The 21,015-nt window shown below is 43.4% G+C and overlaps 1 protein-coding gene across 1 annotated transcript; it reads left to right on the top strand.

The window, feature by feature from the left end:
• Positions 1–142: 142 nt before the first annotated feature.
• crbn (cereblon) lies at positions 143–20,744 on the top strand. Its single transcript, XM_045691655.2, has 11 exons — positions 143–301; positions 891–1,000; positions 1,251–1,453; positions 1,700–1,849; positions 9,700–9,862; positions 10,226–10,288; positions 10,513–10,597; positions 13,196–13,311; positions 15,294–15,358; positions 16,486–16,617; positions 19,034–20,744. The coding sequence occupies exons 1-11, from the start codon at positions 229–231 to the stop codon at positions 19,215–19,217; spliced, it is 1,344 nt and encodes a 447-aa protein (XP_045547611.2). The 5' UTR covers positions 143–228; the 3' UTR covers positions 19,218–20,744.
• The last annotated feature ends 271 nt before the right edge of the window (positions 20,745–21,015 follow it).

Raw genomic sequence — 21,015 nt, 5'->3', positions numbered from 1 at the left:
TTTACACCTGCTGTATCCTGTGCACGTAGCGAATAAACTTCGAAACTTGAAATAATAATTCCCTTAACCCAAAATGCATAATTCATTTTGAAAACAGGAATACAAGACTAGCTCCTTCCACTGAGGGACGATAGTGAGTCGTTTTCGACGCATACCCTGCGGTAAGACACCACTGAGAAAGAAGAGTCTAAACCATTTTTTTACAGTCTATGGTGTAAACAGAAGGATATGGCCGACGAGAGGGGTGCAGGCGACAACAATATCAACGACAACATGGGCAACCAACTACAACTTTTACCCGGTAAATGTGTCTTCAGTTGAATTGCATTGGTATACTAGTGTACTGAATACGTTGGTTATTGTAAATGGTAAAGCCTCGTTATGCAAGCCAAAATCAGTTTTGTATTCTGCAAAGAATCGAGGCCACACCACTTCAAGTGACAGAGCATAATCAACTCACTCAATCGCTGTCGCAGTCAAGCAATTATTTTTATTTTTTATCTTGACGGATTGATTGCTTGTTTTATAATTTGTAATATCTTGCTAGCTAGCTATGGAATTGTTTCAACAGACTGTAATTAAATTGTCTATTTAGTTAGCTAGCTACCATGTATGCTAATGTGATTTAATCCCCAGTTGATAGTCATGTCAGTCTACTTGTACTTGGCATTAAGATGCAGTAGCTTGCCAGAGCTAGGTTTTTTGGTCTGTGTGTATGATCACTGGTAATCATCATCTAAATGCATGTCCAACAGGTTATGCTGTTGTCAACACAATGACTAAGGGAAATACTTCTTCTTTTTTTTTTTTACAATGGGGTCATTTGAAGTGAAAGAGAGAGTACATATGTGCTTGTTTAAGTATGTATTGCTTGCCAATCACTATTATAGAAAATGAAGAGGAAGAGGAGAATGAGATGGAGACTGAGGACCGTGAGGATGCAGAGGATGCAGAAAAACCAAACATAAACTTTGACCCCAGTCTTCCAACTTCACATGCTGTGGGTTTTATATTTACTTCTACAAAGTATTGTTGTGCAGCTGTATCAGTATTCAGTATGGGGTTTTCTACACACACAGTACTAATTCTTCTTTCCGTATCTGGGAAATGCTTCCCTTCTGCCTTTTAATCACTTAGTCAGTAATTTATTCAAATAAGCAGTACAGTTAGATTTGCCTACTGATTCCAGTAGTGCTGTTTGTTTGTGTATCTGATAATGTCTCTCCCTCCAATGCCCCCTTCCCTCCCAGTACCTGGGCTCAGACATGGAGGAGTTTCATGGGCGCACGGTGCACGATGACGACAGCTGCCAGACCATCCCAGTGCTGCCGTTCACAGCTGTCATGCTGATCCCAGGACAGACCCTGCCGCTGCAGCTCTTCAGACCGCAGGAGGTCAGCATGATGCGAAGCATTATCCAGAGAGACCGCACCTTTGCTGTTCTCGCACACAGGTATGGCGGGAGAGAGGAGGAGGAGGACGGCAGAGGGGGACGGAGGGAGAGTGTATGGGTTCAGAAAGAGTGGGAATCGTAATGGGCTGCATTCCAATTGGCTACCCCTCTCCACAAAGTTTTCTCTTGCTCATTCTCTCTCATGTATTAGAATGCATTTGATTGGTGTGTATTGCTCTACGTGTGAGCATGGCTAGAGTAGAGCACAATAGGGTGTTGCTAAATAGATGTCTGTACTCCCCCCAGTGAAACAGGCGAGGTGCAGGCAGAGTTTGGGACGACGGCTGAGATCTATGCTTACCGGGAGGAGCAGGAGTACGGCATTGAGACAGTCAAAGTGAAGGCAGTCGGACGGCAGCGGTTCAAGGTCCATGAGATCAGAACCCAAGCCGATGGGTGAGTGGAACTAAATGTTACTGACCAGACCAGAACGACCTAGAACCTCGTAGAACCTGGGCATAGTAATGAGTAAAACGGCTAATAAGACACAGACCAACATATATCCAATCTGTCTATCAGTTGAGCTTCACTTTGACTATCATCATTTTCGGATTTATAAAGGCATTATCTTCATGGCCATTACAGTTGAAGTGGGAAGTTTACATACACTTAGGTTGGAGTCATTAAAACTTGTTTTTCAACCACTCCTCAAATTTCTTGTTAAGAAACTATAGTTTTGTCAAGTCGGTTAGGACATCTACTTTGTGCATGACACAAGTAATTTTTCCAACAATTGTTTACAGACAGATTATTTCACTTAGAATTTACTGTATCACAATTCCAGTGGGTCAGAAATGTACATACACTAAGTTGAATGTGCCTTTAAACAGCTTGGAAAATTCCAGAAAAGTATGTCATGGTTTTAGAAGCCTCTGCTAGGCTAATTGCCATAATTTGAGTCAATTAGAGGTGTACCTGTGGATGCATTTCAAGGCCTAACTTCAAACTCAGTACCTCTTTGCTTGACATCATGGGAAAATCAAAAGAAATCAGCCAAGACATCAGAAAAGAAACTGTTGATCTCCACAAGTCTGGTTCATCCTTGGGAGCAATTTCCAAACGCCTGAAGGGTACCACGTTCATCTGTATAAAGAATAGTACGCAAGTATTAACACCATGGGACCACGCAGCCGTCATACCGCTCAGGGAGGCGATGCGTTCTGTCTCCTAGAGATGAACGTACTTTGGTGCGAAAAGTGTAATTAATCCCAGAACAGCAGCAAAGGACCTTGTGAAGATACTGGAGGAAACAGGTACAAAAGTATCTATATGCACAGTAAAACAAGTTCTATATTGACATAACCTGAAAGGCTGCTCAGCAAGGAAGAATCCAATGCTCCAAAACCGCCATAAAAAAGCCAGACTACGGTTTGCAACTGCACATGGGGACAAAGATCGTACTTTTTGGAGAAATGTCCTCTGGTCTGATGAAACAAAAATAGAACTGTTTGGCCATAATGACCATCGTTATGTTTGGAGGAAAAAGGGGGAGGCTTGCAAGCCGAAGAACACCATCCCAACCGTGAAGCATGGGGGTGGCAGCATCATGTTGTGGGGGGTGCTTTGCTGCAGGAGGGACTGGTGCACTTCACAAAATTGATGGCATCATGAGGTAGGAAACTTATGTGGAAATATTGAAGCAACATCTCAAGACATCAGTCAAGAAGTTAAAGCTTGGTCGCAAATGGGTCTTCCAAAGGGACAATGACCCCAAGCATACTTCCAAAGTTGTGGCAAAATGGCTTAAGGACAACAAAGTCAAGGTATTGGAGTGGCCATCACAAAGCCCTGACCTCAATCCTATAGAAAATGTGTGGGCAGAACTGAAAAAGCATGTGCGAGCAAGGAGGCCTACAAACCTGACTCAGTTACACCAGCTCTATCAGGAGGAATGGGCCAAAATTCACCCAACTTATTGTGGGAAGCTTGTGGAAGGCTACCGGAAACGTTTGACCCAAGTTAAACAATTTAAAGACAATGCTACCAAATACTAATTGAGTGTATGTAAACTTCTGACCCACTGGGAAAGTGATGAAAGAAATAAAAGATGAAATAAATCATTCTATACTATTATTCTGACGTTTCACATTCTTAAAATAAAATGGTGATCCTAACTGACCTAAGACAGGGAATTTGTACTAGGATTAAATGTTAGGAATTGTGAAAAACTGAGTTTAAATGTAGTTGGCTAAGGTGTATGTAAACTTCCGACTTCAACTGTAAGTAGAGATTATGTATGTATGAGCAGGAAATATGTTGTAAGTGATACCATAAGTAACCACAAGATGGAAAACTCTATTTGTATCATCTGAGTGGGAAAGCACATCAGACAGTATTCCCTATAAGGGGTGGACAATCATATATCCTCAGAGACAGTGGTAAACCAATTGTTTTGTGACCAGCATTATATAGTTACAGCAGTATTTCTTTCCCAAATACATGGTTGTTGAGAGGTAGAATACACAAGGTGCAATTTCGAAATTTGGTTGTGCATAAGCAATTCCTTTTGATATTTCAGTCACTAAGCAGGTTTCCATCCAAACTGTCTCTAACCAGAATAGAAAGAGGAGTGGGAGGCCCCGGTGCACAACTGAGCAAGAGGACAAGTACATTACAGTGTCTAGTTTGAGAAACAGATGCCTCAGAAGTCCTCAACTGGCAGCTTCATTAAATAGTACCCGCAAACCACCAGTCTCAACGTCAACAGTGAAGAGGCGACTCCGGAATGCTGGCCTTCTAGGCAGAGTTGCAAAGGAAAAGCCATATCTCAGACTGGCCAATAAAAAGAAAAGTTAAAGATGGGCAAAAGAACACTGACACTGGACAGAGGAACTCTGCCTAGAAGGCCAGCATTCCGGAGTCGCCTCTTCACTGTTGATGTTGAGACTGGTGTTTTGTGGGTACTATTTAATGAAGCTGCCAGTTCATTACCAGTCAAAATTTTGGACACACCTTTTCTTTATTTTGACTATTTTCTACATTGTAGAATAATAGTGAAGACATCAAAACTACGAAATAACACATGGAATCATTTAGTAACCAAAAAAGTGTTAAACAAATCAAAATATATTTGAGATTCTTAAGTTGCCACCCTTTGCCTTGATGATAGCTTTGCACACCTTGGCATTCTCTCAACCAGCTTCATGAGGAATGCTTTCCCAACAGTCTTGAAGCAGTTCCCACAATGCTGATCACTTGACTCCTTATCCTTCACTCTGCGGGTCAACTCATCCCAAACCATTTCAATTTGGTTGAGGTCGGGTGATTGTGGAGGCCTGGTCATCTGATGCAGCACTCCATCACTCTCCTTGGTAAAATAGCCCTTACACAGCCTGGAGGTGTAACTACATTATTCCATATGTGTTATTTCATAGTTTTGATGTCTTCACTATTATTCTACAATCTAGAAAATAGTTAAAATAATGAAAAACTCTTGCATGAGTAGTTGTGTCCACATTTTTGACTGGTACTGTACATGCACACTGAACGGAAATATAAACGCAACATATAAAGTGGTTTCATGAGCTAAGATCACAGAAATTGTAAATGCACACAAAAAGCATATCAAGAATATGATTAAACAACAGGATAATTACACAGGTGCACCTTGTGCTGCGGGCACAATAAAAGGCCATTCTAAAATGTGCAGTTTTGTCACACAACACAATGCCACAGATGTCTCAATTTTAGAGGGAGCGTGCAATTTGCATGCTGACTGCAGAGCTGTTGACAGAGAATTTAATGTTCATTTGTCGACCATAAACCGCCTCCAATGTTGAATTAGGCAGTATATCCAGCCAGCCTCACAACCACAGACCACATGTAACCACGCCAGCCCAGGACCTCCATATCCGGCTTTTTCACCTGCGGTATCATTTGAGACCAGCCACCCGGACAGCTGATGAAACTGAGGAGTATTTCTGTCTGTAATAAAACCCTTTTGTGGGGAAAACTAATGCTGTTTGGCTAGGCCAGCTCCCCAGTGTGTGGGCCTTTACCCTCCCAAGCCCAATCATGGCTGTGCCCCTGCCCAGTCATTAATTGGGGCCTAATTTATTTCTTTATTTTGATTTACTGATTTCTTTATATGATCTGTAACTCAGTAAACTCGTTGAAATTGCTACATGTTGGATTTATATTTTTGTTCAGTATAATAATCATCATTCGAAATAAACTTGTGGTCATCCCACTATGACTTGGGAAAGCATGCAGTTTATTCGGCGACATAATAAATAAGTTACGACGAACTTCAAATGGTGGTCAAAGTGCAAGTTGATGAGCTTGATGGTCATTTCCAATAAATATCGAGGGGCTCATCCTGTTGACATGATGATCGATGCTTGGCTGCCATTTGACAAATAAAAATTCTCGCACTTTTAATAATCCATAATAGGTGTCACTACAGACCCTGGTTCGATTCCAGGCTGTATCACAACCGGCCGTGATTGGGAGTCCCATAGGGCGGCGCACAATTGGCCCAGCGTCGTTTTGGTTTGGCTGGGGTAGGCCGACATTGTAAATAAGAATTTGTTCTTAACTGACTTGCCTAGTTAAATAAATACAACAATACCCACACTATTTCTGCGAGCTGTTGGCTAGAGAGCACGTGCCAATACCAGAGTGGGCACATTCACTATCTAACGCTACATTTATTGTGTCAAAAAACATCAGTAGAGTTGGAAATGTGATGGAAATCCATTTAACAAGCCCAATTTTATTAGGCAGATTTTATAATATTCCCATAAATCTGTCGCCAGTTGGATGGAAACCAAGCTAGTGTCAGTCAGCTAGCTAACAACTTTTGGATTGGTAAATTAGTTGCGCCAGCTATTTAAACTTGTAGTTATCATGGCCGAATACCGACTGGGCACGAAAGCCATTTATTTTGTTAGTCACTCTCACTCACTCAGATGTCATATTAACATGGCATAAGTCATGGCACGGTGGGTAGAATTGCAGGAAAGTATCTGTAAAACTGAAGCTATGGTTTAAGCTGGCGTTGTTGTTCTGTAACACAGTTTACTCATAATTTAATCCAAATTTTAACTGAGGAACTTTTAAATTTAGTAACATTTTTGCCGCAACTAAAGTTTCTGCAGATAGGGAAGGTGCGAACATTTCAGTTTCTTCATTGAATAGTTAAATATCTCACACAGTTCAGTTCATATTACATTCCAACATATATGAGACATGGAGGAAGAACAGGCTGCTGCACCTGGTTATTATAGAGGTCAACCGCTCACTGATTAAGCTGTTCTAGAACTTTACGTCACTAAGATCTTCATTACCATGGAAACCCCATGTATTCCATGTACATTAATAGTGTTTATAATGATATCTCTCGCGTCTTCAGTCGGTCTATTCATTAGTAGGTGTACATAGACCCCCTGAGGTCAAAACAATTTGGACCTGTTGGTGCACTTGGTGACTTACCTATGATTGTGTCGGCGGTCATTTACCCTACACTGATCACCCTGCGATCTATACACCCTGGTGACCGCTTCAACATGTGTCTACTGTTTATTAGCATTGAAATGGTCATCAGTCCCACAGAGAAAAGACAATACATATAGAGTACATACAGTGAGGGAAAAAGTATTTGATCCCCTGCTGATTTTGTACGTTTGCCCACTGACAAAGAAATGATCAGTCTATAATTTTAATGGTAGGTTTATTTGAACAGTGACAGAATAACAACAAAAATATCCAGAAAAATGCATGTCAAAAATTGTATAAATTGATTTGCATTTTAATGAGGGAAATAAGTATTTGACCCCCTCTCAAAAGAGAAAGATTTCTGTCTCCCAGGTGTCTTTTATACAGGTAACGAGCTGAGATTAGGAGCGCACTCTTAAAGGGAGTGCTCCTAATCTCAGCTTGTTACCTGTAAAAAAGACACCTGTCCACAGAAGCAATCAATCAATCAGATTCCAAACTCTCCATCATGGCCAAGACCAAAGAGCTCTCCAAGGATGTCAGGGACAAGATTGTAGACCTACACAAGGCTGGAATGGGCTACAAGACCATTGCCAAGCAGCTTGGTGAGAAGGTGACAACAGTTGGTGCGATTATTCGCAAATGGAAGAAACACAAAAGAACTGTCAATCTCCCTCGGCCTGGGGCTCCATGCAAGATCTCACCTCGTGGAGTTGCAATGATCATGAGAACGGTGAGGAATCAGCCCAGAACTACACGGGAGGATCTTGTCAATGATCTCAAGGCAGCTGGGACCATAGTCACCAAGAAAAAACAATTGGTAACACACTACGCCGTGAAGGACTGAAATCCTGCAGCGCCCACAAGGTCCCCCTGCTCAAGAATACATATACATGCTCGTCTGAAGTTTGCCAATGAACATCTGAATGATTCAGAGGACATCTGAGTGAAAGTGTTGTGGTCAGATGAGACCAAAATGGAGCTCTTTGGCATCAACTCAATTCGCCGTGTTTGGAGAAGGAGGAATGCTGCCTATGACCCCAAGAACACCATCCCCCCGGTCAAACATGGAGGTGGAAACATTATGCTTTGGGAGTGTTTTTCTGCTAAGGGGACAGGACAACTTCACCGCATCAAAGGGACGATGGACGGGGCCGTGTACCGTCAAATCTTGGGTGAGAACCTCCTTCCCTCAGCCAGGGCATTGAAAATGGGTCGTGGATGGGTATTCCAGCATGACAATGACCCAAAACTCACGGCCAAGGCAACAAAGAAGCGGCTCAAGAAGAAGCACATTAAGGTCCTGGAGTGGCCTAGCCAGTCTCCAGACCTTAATCCCATAGAAAATCTGTGGAGGGAGCTGAAGGTTCGAGTTGCCAAACGTCAGCCTCGAAACCTTAATGACTTGGGGAAGATCTGCAAAGAGGAGTGGGACAAAATCCCTCCTGAGATGTGTGCAAACCTGGTGGCCAACTACAAGAAACGTCTGACCTCTGTGATTGCCAACAAGGGTTTTGCCACCAAGTACTAAGTCATGTTTTGCAGATGGGTCAAATACTTATTTCCCTCATTAAAATGCAAATCATTTTATAACATTTTTGACATGTGTTTTTCTGGATTTTTGTTGTTGTTATTCTGTCTCTCACTGTTCAAATAAACCTACCATTAAAATTATAGACTGATCATTTCTTTGTAAGTGGGCAAACGTACAAAATCCACAGGGGATCAAGTACTTTTTTCCCTCACTGTACATCCATGAATGTATTCATCTCAAAGGCAAGCCTTTCACCTCTGACATGGTTATATACAAGCAAATAGGCCTAGTAGCAGAGATTCAGCACCATGGATAGCGCAGTGGTTGATCAAATCACTGTGAATCTGACTAGTCAAGCCTGTGCACTCACTTTTGTTATTGTAACATGGAACAATGTAGCAGATGTCCATTTCCTCAAGCACGTTTGTGGACACAGTGTACCAGCCGTTTTGTTAACACTGAGTAGCTGCAGTTTATATTTTGAGCATCTGCCAGTATCACAAAGCTAGTTTGGAGATTTGGGAATGCGAGATGGAGATTGCCTTCAGTAAATGTGTTGAGAGGTGGCCTGTAGCATGGAAATAATAGTAAGCAATACAATTTAAAGTCATGCACGTAAGTGATGTTTTCTTTTGGGGACTTTACGTTGAGTAGGCCTAGGCTAAATATGGTTGGCTGCTAGCATTGTGCTGACTGGTCTAATGTATGAATGAAGCCAGAGTTAATATGTCCGGCAGGGTTTTCTCCAAAGAATGTAAGACTGGCGCTACGCCACCTTGTGGACTGGCTGTGCCACTATGTATGTTTTTAAGGGCAGGTACCACACCATAATATGGTATGTTTGTGCTCTGTGTCTGGCTTATGCAGATATTCGCACAAGCTATTTGCAATGAGCACCCCTTCTAGGATGTTTTTATATCATCTGAGGAATGTTTGTACCAAATGTCCTGCTTTTATTTGTTGCATAACCGTTTTATGGTCAAATACCTTTATTATGGAAGCCATTTTGGATTTACGCAAAAAACTCTATTCCTGGTAAAATGTTAATGTGCACCCCTTCTGGGATGTTGTCACCTGAGGAATGTTTGCACCAAATTGCATGCTTTAATCCACCACGTAATGTTTTTTTTCACTAAGGCCCCAGATTATCTCCTCTCTCTGATGAAGTATGCTTTTGCTTTGTAATTGAAATGCATAGTATACGTACCTAAGGGTTTATTCACTATCTTTATCTAGCCCCCAATTCTCTCTGTGTCTTGTCTCTTGTCTCTTCCAGGATCAGACAGGCCAAGGTGCAGATCCTCCCCGAGCGGATTCTACCGGACCCCCTGACTGCAGTGCAGCTCACGCCCCTGTCCCGCCTCCACATGCACCCCTCCTCCAGACCCCCCGCCCAGAGCTGCAAACAGGCCCAGCGCTGGTGGGCCACCTACCGCCAGGTCCGACACACATTATTCTTGTGGAAATTAGGAACGGGGAGGGATGGAGTCAACGTTAATTGTTTGTTAGGGTGTTGTTTAAGATGCCGAGGAGAGGTGGCAGTCTTCAAGCCGAGACATACAAAACATGAGATGTGTTCAAATCAAGGCCCAACCTTATGAAGTGTTCATATAAACTTGTTTTAGCTAGAACAGACATGCTTCTTTGTCATATGGGAAAAGAAAACATATCCGCTCTTTATACAGTTGCTCACTCCTGAATGCGACCTGGCATCCCAGTGTTTGTGTTCAACAATGAAGATGAATAAAGATGTTCTCTTGCTGAGGTTTTGTTGTCTGTGTGTTTGCCTCTGTCCTCCTCAGAGGAAGTTTCACTGTGCCAACATGACCTCATGGCCTTCCTGGGTCTACGCCCTCTATGACTCTGTGAGTACTGAATGCCCTGCTCATCTCTGCTCTGTAGGTTAGTGTGCTAACCTATCAGGGCTAGATAGAACTACTGTGTGTGTGTACAGACAAAACATTTCCACTGGAACATGATTGAGCTGATTTATTCCATAATGCGTTTCAGAGAAATACTGTAAGTGAGTTTAGTGACTGTTATGACACACATCTTGTTTGTAACATGGTTTCTTGTGTTTGTCTCCCAGGAGACTCTGATGAAGAGAGTGAAGAGACAGCTCCATGAGTGGGACGAGAACCTCAAGGATGATTCCCTCCCCACAAACGCTATAGGTACAACTGTCCTCTAGACCATGTATACTGTGTATATACACTGAACAAAAAAATAAATGAAACAATTTCAAAGATTTTACTTATTTACAGTTCCTATAAGGAAATCAGTCAATTGGAATAAATTCATTAGGCCCTAATTTATGGATTTTACATGACTGGGAATACAGATATGCATCTGTTGGTCACAGATACCTTTTTAAAAAAGTTAGGGGTGTGGATCAGAAAACCAGTCAGTATCTGGTGTGACCACCATTTGCCTCATGCAGCGTGACACATCTCCTTCACATATAGTTGATCAGGCTGTTGATTGTGGCCTGTGGAATGTTGGTTCCACTCCTCTTCGATGGCTGTGCGAAGTTGCTGGATATTGGCGGGAACTGGAACGCTGTCGTACATGTCAATCCAGAGCATCCCAAACATGCTTCAGGCCATGGAAGAACAAGGACATTTTCACTTGGTTTGCGGTTGTGAAGCTGGCTGGACGTACTGCCAAAAGCTCTGGTCCACATACCTGCAGTCAGCATGCCAATTGCACACTCCCTCAAAACTTGAGACATCTGGTGAGTATTCAGGCCATGGAAGAACAAGGACATTTTCACTTGGTTTGCGGTTGTGAAGCTGGCTGGACGTACTGCCAAAAGCTCTGGTCCACATACAGTGGGGGAAAAAAGTATTTGGTCCCCTGCTGATTTTGTACGTTTGGCCACTGACAAAGAAATGATCAGTCTATAATTGTAATGGTAGGTTTATTTGAACAGTGAGAGACAGAATAACAACAAAAATATCCAGAAAAATGCATGTCAAAAATGTTAAATTGATTTGCATTTTAATGAGGGAAATAAGTATTTGACCCCCTCTCAATCAGAAAGATTTCTGTCTCCCAGGTGTCTTTTATACAGGTAACGAGCTGAGATTAGGAGCACACTCTTAAAGGGAGTGCTCCTAATCTCAGTTTGTTACCTGTATAACAGACACCTGTCCACAGAAGCAATCAATCAATCAGATTCCAAACTCTCCACCATGGCCAAGACCAAAGAGCTCTCCAAGGATGTCAGGGACAAGATTGTAGACCTACACAAGGCTGGAATGGGCTATAAGACCATCGCCAAGCAGCTTGGTGAGAAGGTGACAACAGTTGGTGCGATTATTCTCAAATGGAATAAACACAAAAGAACTGTCAATATCCCTCGGCCTGGGGCTCCATGCAAGATCTCACCTCATGGAGTTGCAATGATCATGAGAAATGTGAGGAATCAGCCCAGAACTACACGGGAGGATCTTGTCAATGATCTCAAGGCAGCTGGGACCATAGTAACCAAGAAAACAATTGGTAACACACTACGCCGTGAAGGACTGAAATCCTGCAGCGCCCGCAAGGTCCCCCTGCTCAAGAATACATATACATGCTCGTCTGAAGTTTGCCAATGAACATCTGAATGATTCAGAGGACAACTGGGTGAAAGTGTTGTGGTCAGATGAGACCAAAATGGAGCTCTTTGACATCAACTCAACTTGCCGTGTTTGGAGGAGGAGGCATCAAATGGACGATGGACGGGGCCATGCATCGTCAAATCTTGGGTGAGAACCTCCTTCCCTCAGCCAGGGCATTGAAAATGGGTCGTGGATGGGTATTCCAGCATGACAATGACCCAAAACACACGGCCAAGGCAACAAAGGAGGGCTCAAGAAGATGCACATTAAGGTCCTGGAGTGGCCTAGCCAGCCTCCAGACCTTAATCCCATAGAAAATCTGTGGTGGGAGCTGAAGGTTCAAGTTGCCAAACGTCAGGCTCGAAACCTTAATGACTTGGAGAAGATCTGCAAAGAGGAGTGGGACAAAATCCCTCCTGAGATGTGTGCAAACCTGGTGGCCAACTGCAAGAAACGTCTGACCTCTGTGATTGCCAACAAGGGTTTTGCCACCAAGTACTAAGTCATGTTTTGCAGAGGGGTCAAATACTTATTTCCCTCATTAAAATGCAAATCATTTTATAACATTTTTGACATGCGTTTTTCAGGATTTTTTTGTTATTCTGTCTCTCACTGTTCAAATAAACCTACTATTAAAATTATAGACTGATCATTTCTTTGTAAGTGGGCAAACGTACAAAATCAGCAGGGGATCAAATACTTTTTTCCCCCACTTTACCTACGGTCATCATGCCAATTGCACGCTCCCTCAACTTGAGACATCTGTGGCATTGCGTTTGCGTTACAAAACATCACATTTTAGAGGGGCCTTTTATGGTCCCCAGCACAAAGTACACATGTGTAATGATCATGCTGTTTAATCAGCTTCTTGATATGCCACACCTGTCAGGTGGATGGATTATCTTGGCAAAGGAGAAATGCTAACTAACAGGGATGTAATCAAATTTGTGCTCAAGATTTGAGAGAAATAAGCTTTTTGTGTGTATGGAAAAGTTCTTGGATCTTTTATCTCAGCTCATTTAACATGGGACCAACACTTTACATGCTGCATTTTATATTTTTGTTCAGAGTATATATGCCACCTAAAATCTTTTAGAGTACTACTGACAATCTCATGGAATTCAAATCCTGAACTGTAATATTCCTGCTCCCACTCCTTCCTCCCAGATTTCTCCTATAGAGTGGCGGCCTGTCTGCCCATAGATGATGCCCTTCGGCTCCAGCTGCTGAAGATTGGCAGTGCCATCCAGAGGCTGCGCTGTGAGCTGGACATCATGGCCCGGGTGAGCACAGACACAGACATGTGCGCCCACGCACAGAGCCAGAAATACACATCACTAAACCTTACAATTTAGCACTGACCATCCACACACTGTCTGATATGTACCCCTAAACACACAACACACATCCATCCAGCTGTACCGACTGACTCCCCGACTGATCTGTCTAACCTCTGACCCCCTACTCCTCCCTGCTGTTCTGTGACAAACGCCCCTGTCTCTCTCTCTTCCCTCTCCTCTAATGTGCTAGTGTCTATATACTGAACAAAAATTTAAATGCAGCATGTGACAATTTCAATATTTACATTTAAGTCATTTAGCAGACGCTCTTATCCAGAGCGACTTACAAAATGGTGCATTCACCTTATGATATCCAGTGGAACAACCACTTTACAATAGTGCATCTAAATCTTTTAAGGGGGGGGGGTTAGAAGGATTACTTTATCCTATCCTAGGTATTCCTTAAAGAGGTGGGGTTTCAGGTGTCTCCGGAAGGTGGTGATTGACTCCGCTGTCCTGGCGTCGTGAGGGAGCTTGTTCCACCATTGGGGTGCCAGAGCAGCGAACAGTTTTGACTGGGCTGAGCGGGAACTGTGCTTCCTCAGAGGTAGGGGGGCCAGCAGGCCAGTGGTGGATGAACGCAGTGCCCTTGTTTGGGTGTAGGGCCTGATCAGAGCCTGAAGGTATGGAGGTGCCGTTCCCTTCACAGCTCCGTAGGCAATCACCATGGTCTTGTAGCGGATGCGAGCTTCAACTGGAAGCCAGTGGAGAGAGCGGAGGAGCGGGGTGACGTGAGAGAACTTGGGAAGGTTGAACACCAGACGGGCTTTTATTTACAGTTCATATAAGGAAATCAGCCAATTTAAATTAATGAATTAGGCCCTAATCTATGGATTTCACATGACTGGGCAGGGGCACAGCCAAGGGTGGGCCTGGGAGGGCATTGGCACGCCCACTTGCGAGCTAGGACCACCCACTGGGGAGCCAGGCTCAGCCAATCAGAATCAGTTTTTCCCCACTAAAGGGCTTTATTACAGACAGAAATACTCCTCAGTTTCATCATCTGTCCGGGTGGCTGGTCTCAGACGATCCTGCAGGCGAAGAATCCGGATGTGGGGGTCCTGGGCTGGTGTGGTTAAACGTGGTCTGCGGTTTTTAGTCCGGTTGGACGTTCTACCAAATTGTCTAAAACAACATTAAATTCTCTGGCAACAGCTCTGGTGGACATTCCTGCAGTCAGCATGCCAATTGCACGCTCCCTCAAAACTTGAGACATCTGTGGCATTGTGTTGTGTGACAAAGTTGCACATTTTAGAGTGACCTTTTATTGTCCCCAGCACAAGGTGCACCTGTGTAATGATCATGTTGTTTAATCAGCTTCTTGGTATGCCACACCTGTCAGGTGGATGGATTATCTTGGCAAAGGAGAAATGCTCACCAACAGGGATGTAGACAAATTTGTGCACCAAATTTGAAAGAAACCAGACTTTTGTGTGTATGGAACTTTTCATGAAACATGTGACCAGCACTTGTTTGGTTTTATATTTTTGTTCAGTATTTTTAGCCACTGCCTATATACTGTATAGTGATGATAATTTCCCCTCTGAGTCGGTGGGTCGGAGATGCTGCCTTCCTTTGTGAACTCTCTGATGCATTGAGAGCTGTTACAGTGCTACTTCCCTAAACCCTACCTCCATCATCACCCTCATCTCCACTCTGACCACTCTGCACCCCCTGCTATGATTTCATCACTCTGACCACTCTGCACCCCCTGCTATGATTTCATCACTCAGAGCCTGCACCACTGCTTGAAGATAATTAGCACTCTCATGCTGCTGCCTGGAGAAAGAGGGTTATAAAGAGAAACACCTGGCCCTTCTGAGGTGCTTGTTAGTACAGGCAATAACTACGGGGATGTTTGCTTCTGCTACAGAAGTCTGGTGGATTGAACATGAAGTCACATTAGTTGTCTTTTTTTCCTACAGTGCACCTCGCTGTGTTGCAAGCAGTGCCAAGATACAGAGATCACCACCAAGAACGAGATCTTCAGGTGAGGGAGAGATGCACCTAGACTCTGAATAGTGTCTGTCGAGTAGTCTAACACTAGTTGTTAGAGTGAGATGGTAGTGTTGCGATAAACAGGCACCCAAAAGCAGAGGCAATGAGCTTCTCCAGACCCATTTCTGGTTCTGTGCAGCCCTACTAGGGAACGGGCAGCTATACACTGAGTATATATAACATTAAGAACATCTTCTCTTTCCATGACATAGGCAGACCAGGTGAAAGCTATGATCCCTTATGTCACTTGTTAAATCCACTTCAATCAGTGTAGATGAAGGGGAGGAGACAGGTTAAAGAAGGATTTTTAACCCTTGAGACAATTGAAAAATGGATTGTGTATATGAACCATTCACAGGGTGATTGGGCAAGACAAAGATTTAAGTGCCTTTGAACAGGGTATGATAATAGGTGCCAGGCGTACTGGTTTGAGTGTGTCAAGAACTGCAACGCTGCTGGGTTTTTCACGCTCAACCGTTTCCGGTGTGTATCATGAATGGTCCACCACCCGAAGGACATCCAGCCAACTTGACACAACTGTGGGAAGCATTGGAGTCAACACAGTCGAGCGTCCCTGTGGAACGCTTTCAACACCTTGTAGAGTCCATGTCCTGACAAATTGATTCTGTTCTCAGGTCAAAAGGGAGGGTGAAACTCAATATTAGGAAGGTGTTCCTAGTGTTTGGTATACTCAGTGTACATAACTGATGACTGATGTGTTTAATACAGTATACGTTTCAAACACACTAGATTAATGATGCTGCAGGTGCGTTTGTACTCTGCTCAAATGAGAGCGATGAAGGAAGGATTAAGCAGAAGTTGTCTCTTGCTTGACATTCATCTAGTTAGGTTTCATAACCATCTTTCTGTCTACTGTCCCATTCAGTTGGGCTAAACTCTCTGACCTGTACCTTACCACAGCCTTAGCCACCTGGCCTGGGGTCATTGTAGTATGTTTGTATAATTTTAGAATATTTGTAGTTTTAGTATATTTCTATACCGGTACTTAAAATGTTTGCATGTCATTTTCTACAGTCAATTCAGCTGCTATTTGTACAATGTGGTTTAGACTAACTTTTTTTGAAATCTCTACCATGTCTCCTCTCTCTTCTCCTGCAGCCTGTCTCTGTACGGCCCCATGGCAGCCTATGTCAACCCCCACGGCTACGTCCATGAGACCCTGACCGTCTACAAAGCCAGCAACCTCAACCTGGTCGGTAGGCCGTCCACGCTCCACAGCTGGTTTCCAGGGTAATGCCTCTCTATACATGACACGCACATATACAGTACCAGTCAAAAGTTTGGACACATCTACTCATTCCATGGTTTTTCTTTATTTTTACAATTTTCTACATTGTAAAATAATAGTGAAGACATCAAAACTATGAAATAACACATATGGAATCATGTAGTAACCAAAATAAGTGTTAAACAAATCAAAATCTATTTTATATTTGAGATTCTTCAAAGTAGTCACCTTTGCCTTGACGACAGCTTTGCACACTCTTGGCATTCTCTCAACCAGCTTCATGAGGAATGCTTTTCCAACAGAGTTCCCACATATGCTCAGCACTTGTTGGCTGCTTTTCCTTCACTCTGCGGTCCAACTCATCCCAAACCATCTCAATTGGGTTGAGGTCGGGTGATTGTTGAGGCCAGGTCATCTGATGTAGCACTCCATCGCTCTCATTGGTCAAATAGCCCTTACACAGCCTGGAGGTGTGTTTTGGGTCACTGTCCTGTTGAAAAACAAATTTTAGTCCCACTAAGCACAAACCAGATGGTATGGTGAAGATGTAACATTCTGAAAGTAGCCAATTGGCTTCAGTTGGCCGGTGTGTGACCATTGCAAAAGTTGTTTGACTTTGGATACCCTATCCTAACTAGCCCCATAGGGATATCCAAAGTTAAATCAAATTTAGCACGGTCAGTGTGCGTTCCAAACCCATGTGTTTAGTGGACATTACGATTGGGTCGTGTGCAGCTGCACTTCAAATTCAGTGTTTCCCCTATATTCATTAAGCAGCTGTGATCCACCACTGCTAAATTGTTGCCGCCGCTGCAAAAAAGTATGTAAAGCATGTAATAAATAAAAAAAAAACATGTCATGTTTGTAAATATATATTTCTGCCGAGACGCGATAGCCGTGGGCTCAATGACTGGAAGTCTATGGGAACAGCTAGAAATAGCAATGCACCCCCGATGCGCTGGATTTGTTTTTATGGGAAACACTTCAATTGATGATTACTTGGGTGCTGCCAGCTGTGGACATGTGGGCAGGATTGAAATAAAAATAAACCCAACCCAAGGAAAGCTTACATCTCGCAAATCTCAGTTTGGGACGATACTGACTTTATGACCAAAATTATCCTACTTACATTTTGTAATAAATTTTGACACTAGAATGCATGTTTCTGACTCATATTATGCACACAGGCCGTTTTCAATCAGAGAAGTAGTTTTTTTGGTTAATTTGCGCTTTAATACCTTATTTGGTCCAGGAATAATCTAAGCTGCTAAAGACTTGAAAACAAAAGTGTCTGGCCCTTTGGTGTACTGTCATTTATGGTATTGTTTGTCATTTTTGGTATGTCGTCAATATGCTAAATGTATATATATTTTTTGACATAGTTCTCCTTGCGGGGATACCTTACACATACAGCAGCTGTGTGTGCGGGTGCCTGGGTACATAACATCAGGCTTGACCGAGGTATTGACGTAGAACCTGAAGTGTTTGAAGAGAAGTGGAGCGCTCCACGGGCTTCTCAGTGGTTCTGTAACGTAAGGGCCCCTTCAACCAACGCCGCTCCTCATAAATGGTCTCCAGTATGCATTTTCTGCATGAGACAATGCATTTGTGCCGGTGTTAGCCTCCAGTAATAATAATGACAGTAATAACGGCCTCCACTTATTCTCCTCGAGGGCTGGCACTGGTCAAGCTGAGTCTTATTCAAGTCCTCTGAGTGGAGGTATGGAGGGGTAGCGGGAAGAAAGGGCTTTTGCTCCACTCAACCTCTATGTGCCACACTGCTTTTCTGGGGAAGGGTGCTTTTACAGCCTGTTAGCATAAGGTGTTCTGCGAAGACTTGTTGTAGAGAGAGCAACAGACCCACAAGATGGCAGTTTTAGGCTGTATACTGGTGTTTGTCAGTATACAGCCGATTTGAATTGCCAGTGCTGCTGGGTGATACTTGTCATGCAGCCACTTCAAATGGTATGCTATTGCCAAGAAGAGAACACTGGGATACGTCTTCATTTGACAGGTGTCAGATGAGAGCCTGGAGGGGAGTGGTTTGTCTGTGTGCCTTGCTTCCATCTCCTGCCGCCGTTCCCACGTGAAAGCCAACAAAGGCTTTGGTCTGAGGAGGAAATGAGGCTGGAACAAATAGAGAGGAGATGCGAGTGGATTGTATTGATTAGACACACACTCTGTTCTTTCTCAGTGTAATATCTGGGAAGGAGAGCCTCCGAGAGCCTTAGGCCTCTATTAGCTGATGATTAGAACAATACTATCTGGTATGCCATATATGTTGAGGGGGATTTGAAAGACAACCAACTAGGGTATTAGTTTCTGTGTCAGGTGCCTTATGACAACAATAATAAGAAATGTGGCATGCAGCACAAATGCATGAGGACTAATATGTTCTTTCTGTTTTTCCTCTCTCAGGTATGCCTGGACAATCGCTCAGTGTCGTACCTGTGCTTCACACATGGGCTGGAAGTTCACAGCCACCAAGAAAGACTTGTCCCCTCCTCGTTTCTGGGGCTTGACCCGCTCGGCCATGCTGCCCCGCATCCCCCAGACTGAGGGTGAGGAGGGGGACGAGGGCTCCCGCCTGCTCTGCCTGTGACAACATGGGGACCTCTCCTCCCCACCCCCCATGTCCTCAACGGGTCTTCGATCGCCCCACCCTGTCCACTGGGCAAGGGTCTCTATTTTAGTCATTGATGTGTCCCGCCCAACCCCCTGACAGCCATGGCAGCACATTCATCATATTAGTGTAAAGGTCATCCTGCTTTAAAATGGCATTTTCTAACATGGGGGGGCGAGAGGGAGCAAGGAGGAGGTGGGAGGGGTGTTTTGTTCCTGACTGCAGGGACACTGGTGATGGAATGCGTTGCACATCGACAGATAGATGTGGGGAATGGATCAAGAGATTAGTTCTGCAACACGGCATATCTTCCCCATAGCATGCTACTCTTGTCCTGTCTGTATGGCTGTCTACTGTGGTCTGTCTATCCAGCTTCTATGCTATTTGCCACAGACATGGCACGCACCAGTGCATTGCCACTTGCTGTTAAACATAGTGGGTGTGACTTTGCATGCGGTATCCAGCTAGGTGTATATAGTGTTATAGACAGCCATCAAGAGGACCTTCAGTCCCCATAATCTATCTCTAAACAAACCAATCAATAGGAAGCCACTTGTGATTCAAGTCCACCGTTTGTCCTTGATGTGTTTCTCAGAGAAGCTCAGTTCTGCTGGATCGGGTCATGGAGAGTTAAACCATGTCAAATCCACGGTTTAGACGGTGTACGTACATATGAAAGTATACTGCTTTTACAAGGATGTATCATGCCTTTGTTTCATATGCCCGTTGAATGCATATGATGGAGGAATTCGGAACATGAACAATGTAAGGAAGCTATTGCTTTATTTTGAAATGCGTGGAAATATATTATTTGATTGGTTTTCATATTTTCACATTGTCTAAAATGTACAGTATATGTAATACACATGTAGAGATAGAGGTTTCTATTTTGAAACGGGTGGAGGCCCATTGAACTGCAAGAGACTGTTCCTCTGAAGACAAGGAGTACCTCTGGTTAGTGAAGACTAGAGTTGGTTTGATGCCTGGTGTAATATAGACTTAGATAGCAGGGCACAAGGCAGTGGAGCCAGAGAGACTAGAATTTCAGGCTTTCGCCATGGTTCTATATGTGATGTTGCTGCACTAAGGGCATGGCTGGATGGCGTGCCTATGGTCCAAATCAATGTCTAATGAGCCACACAATTAAATGGGACATTGTGTTAATTAACCTGTATTGGTTGAAAATGGCAACATCATATCAAGTGTTGTTACCTACATAACTATATTTTTGTTTAGATCAATGTATTTGTTTTAAATTAAGAATTGTATTCCTTGCTGATGTACAAGGTTATTTTGGCTCATGTTTGTAAGTAACCAATAAGAATCAATGATAGCAATTCTGCTCTGATATAACTGATTTATCTATGTAGAACCTCAACACACTTGCCCCTCCCATTGCTGTGTATTTCCATTTTAGAACATGTAATACATGATTGATTTGTTCAGCTCAATTGTCAACATTTGAGTAAAGTAATTCCACGCAATAAGAAATGTTCTACAATACGATTGAGATTGTCTTTTTTCTTTTTTCCCTTGAGTTTTGTTAAGATACATTTTTAAAAAGTGTTTATATGTGATGTCCCAGTGGGTAAACCTTAAAGGTCCAATGCAGCCATTTTTATATCAAAACATTACGACCAGGAATGTGACTTTCCCAAAGCGCATCCTTTGTTGGCACCTCCCAGGGCATTAGAACTGATTCCAGAGGCCGACCCAAAGCAATTCCGCCAGAGGAGAGGGTGCCGGAGCGGTCTTCTAGTGAGGCTTCGAATGCGTG

This window comes from Salmo salar, chromosome 12 (genome assembly GCF_965601325.2).
Source record: "Salmo salar chromosome 12, fSalSal1, whole genome shotgun sequence".
Taxonomy (NCBI): domain Eukaryota; kingdom Metazoa; phylum Chordata; class Actinopteri; order Salmoniformes; family Salmonidae; genus Salmo; species Salmo salar.
The sequence above is the reverse complement of the archived record's forward strand: the minus strand, read 5'-3'. Positions and strand labels throughout refer to the sequence as shown.

Coding starts and splice junctions, on each gene's coding strand:
- crbn (XM_045691655.2), top strand. CDS start 229: ATGGCCGACGAGAGGGGTGCAGGCGACAACAATATCAACGACAACATG. Junction 1,001..1,250: donor GTCTTCCAACTTCACATGCT/GTGGGTTTTATA, acceptor CTTCCCTCCCAG/TACCTGGGCTCAGACATGGA. Junction 1,454..1,699: donor TTTGCTGTTCTCGCACACAG/GTATGGCGGGAG, acceptor TACTCCCCCCAG/TGAAACAGGCGAGGTGCAGG.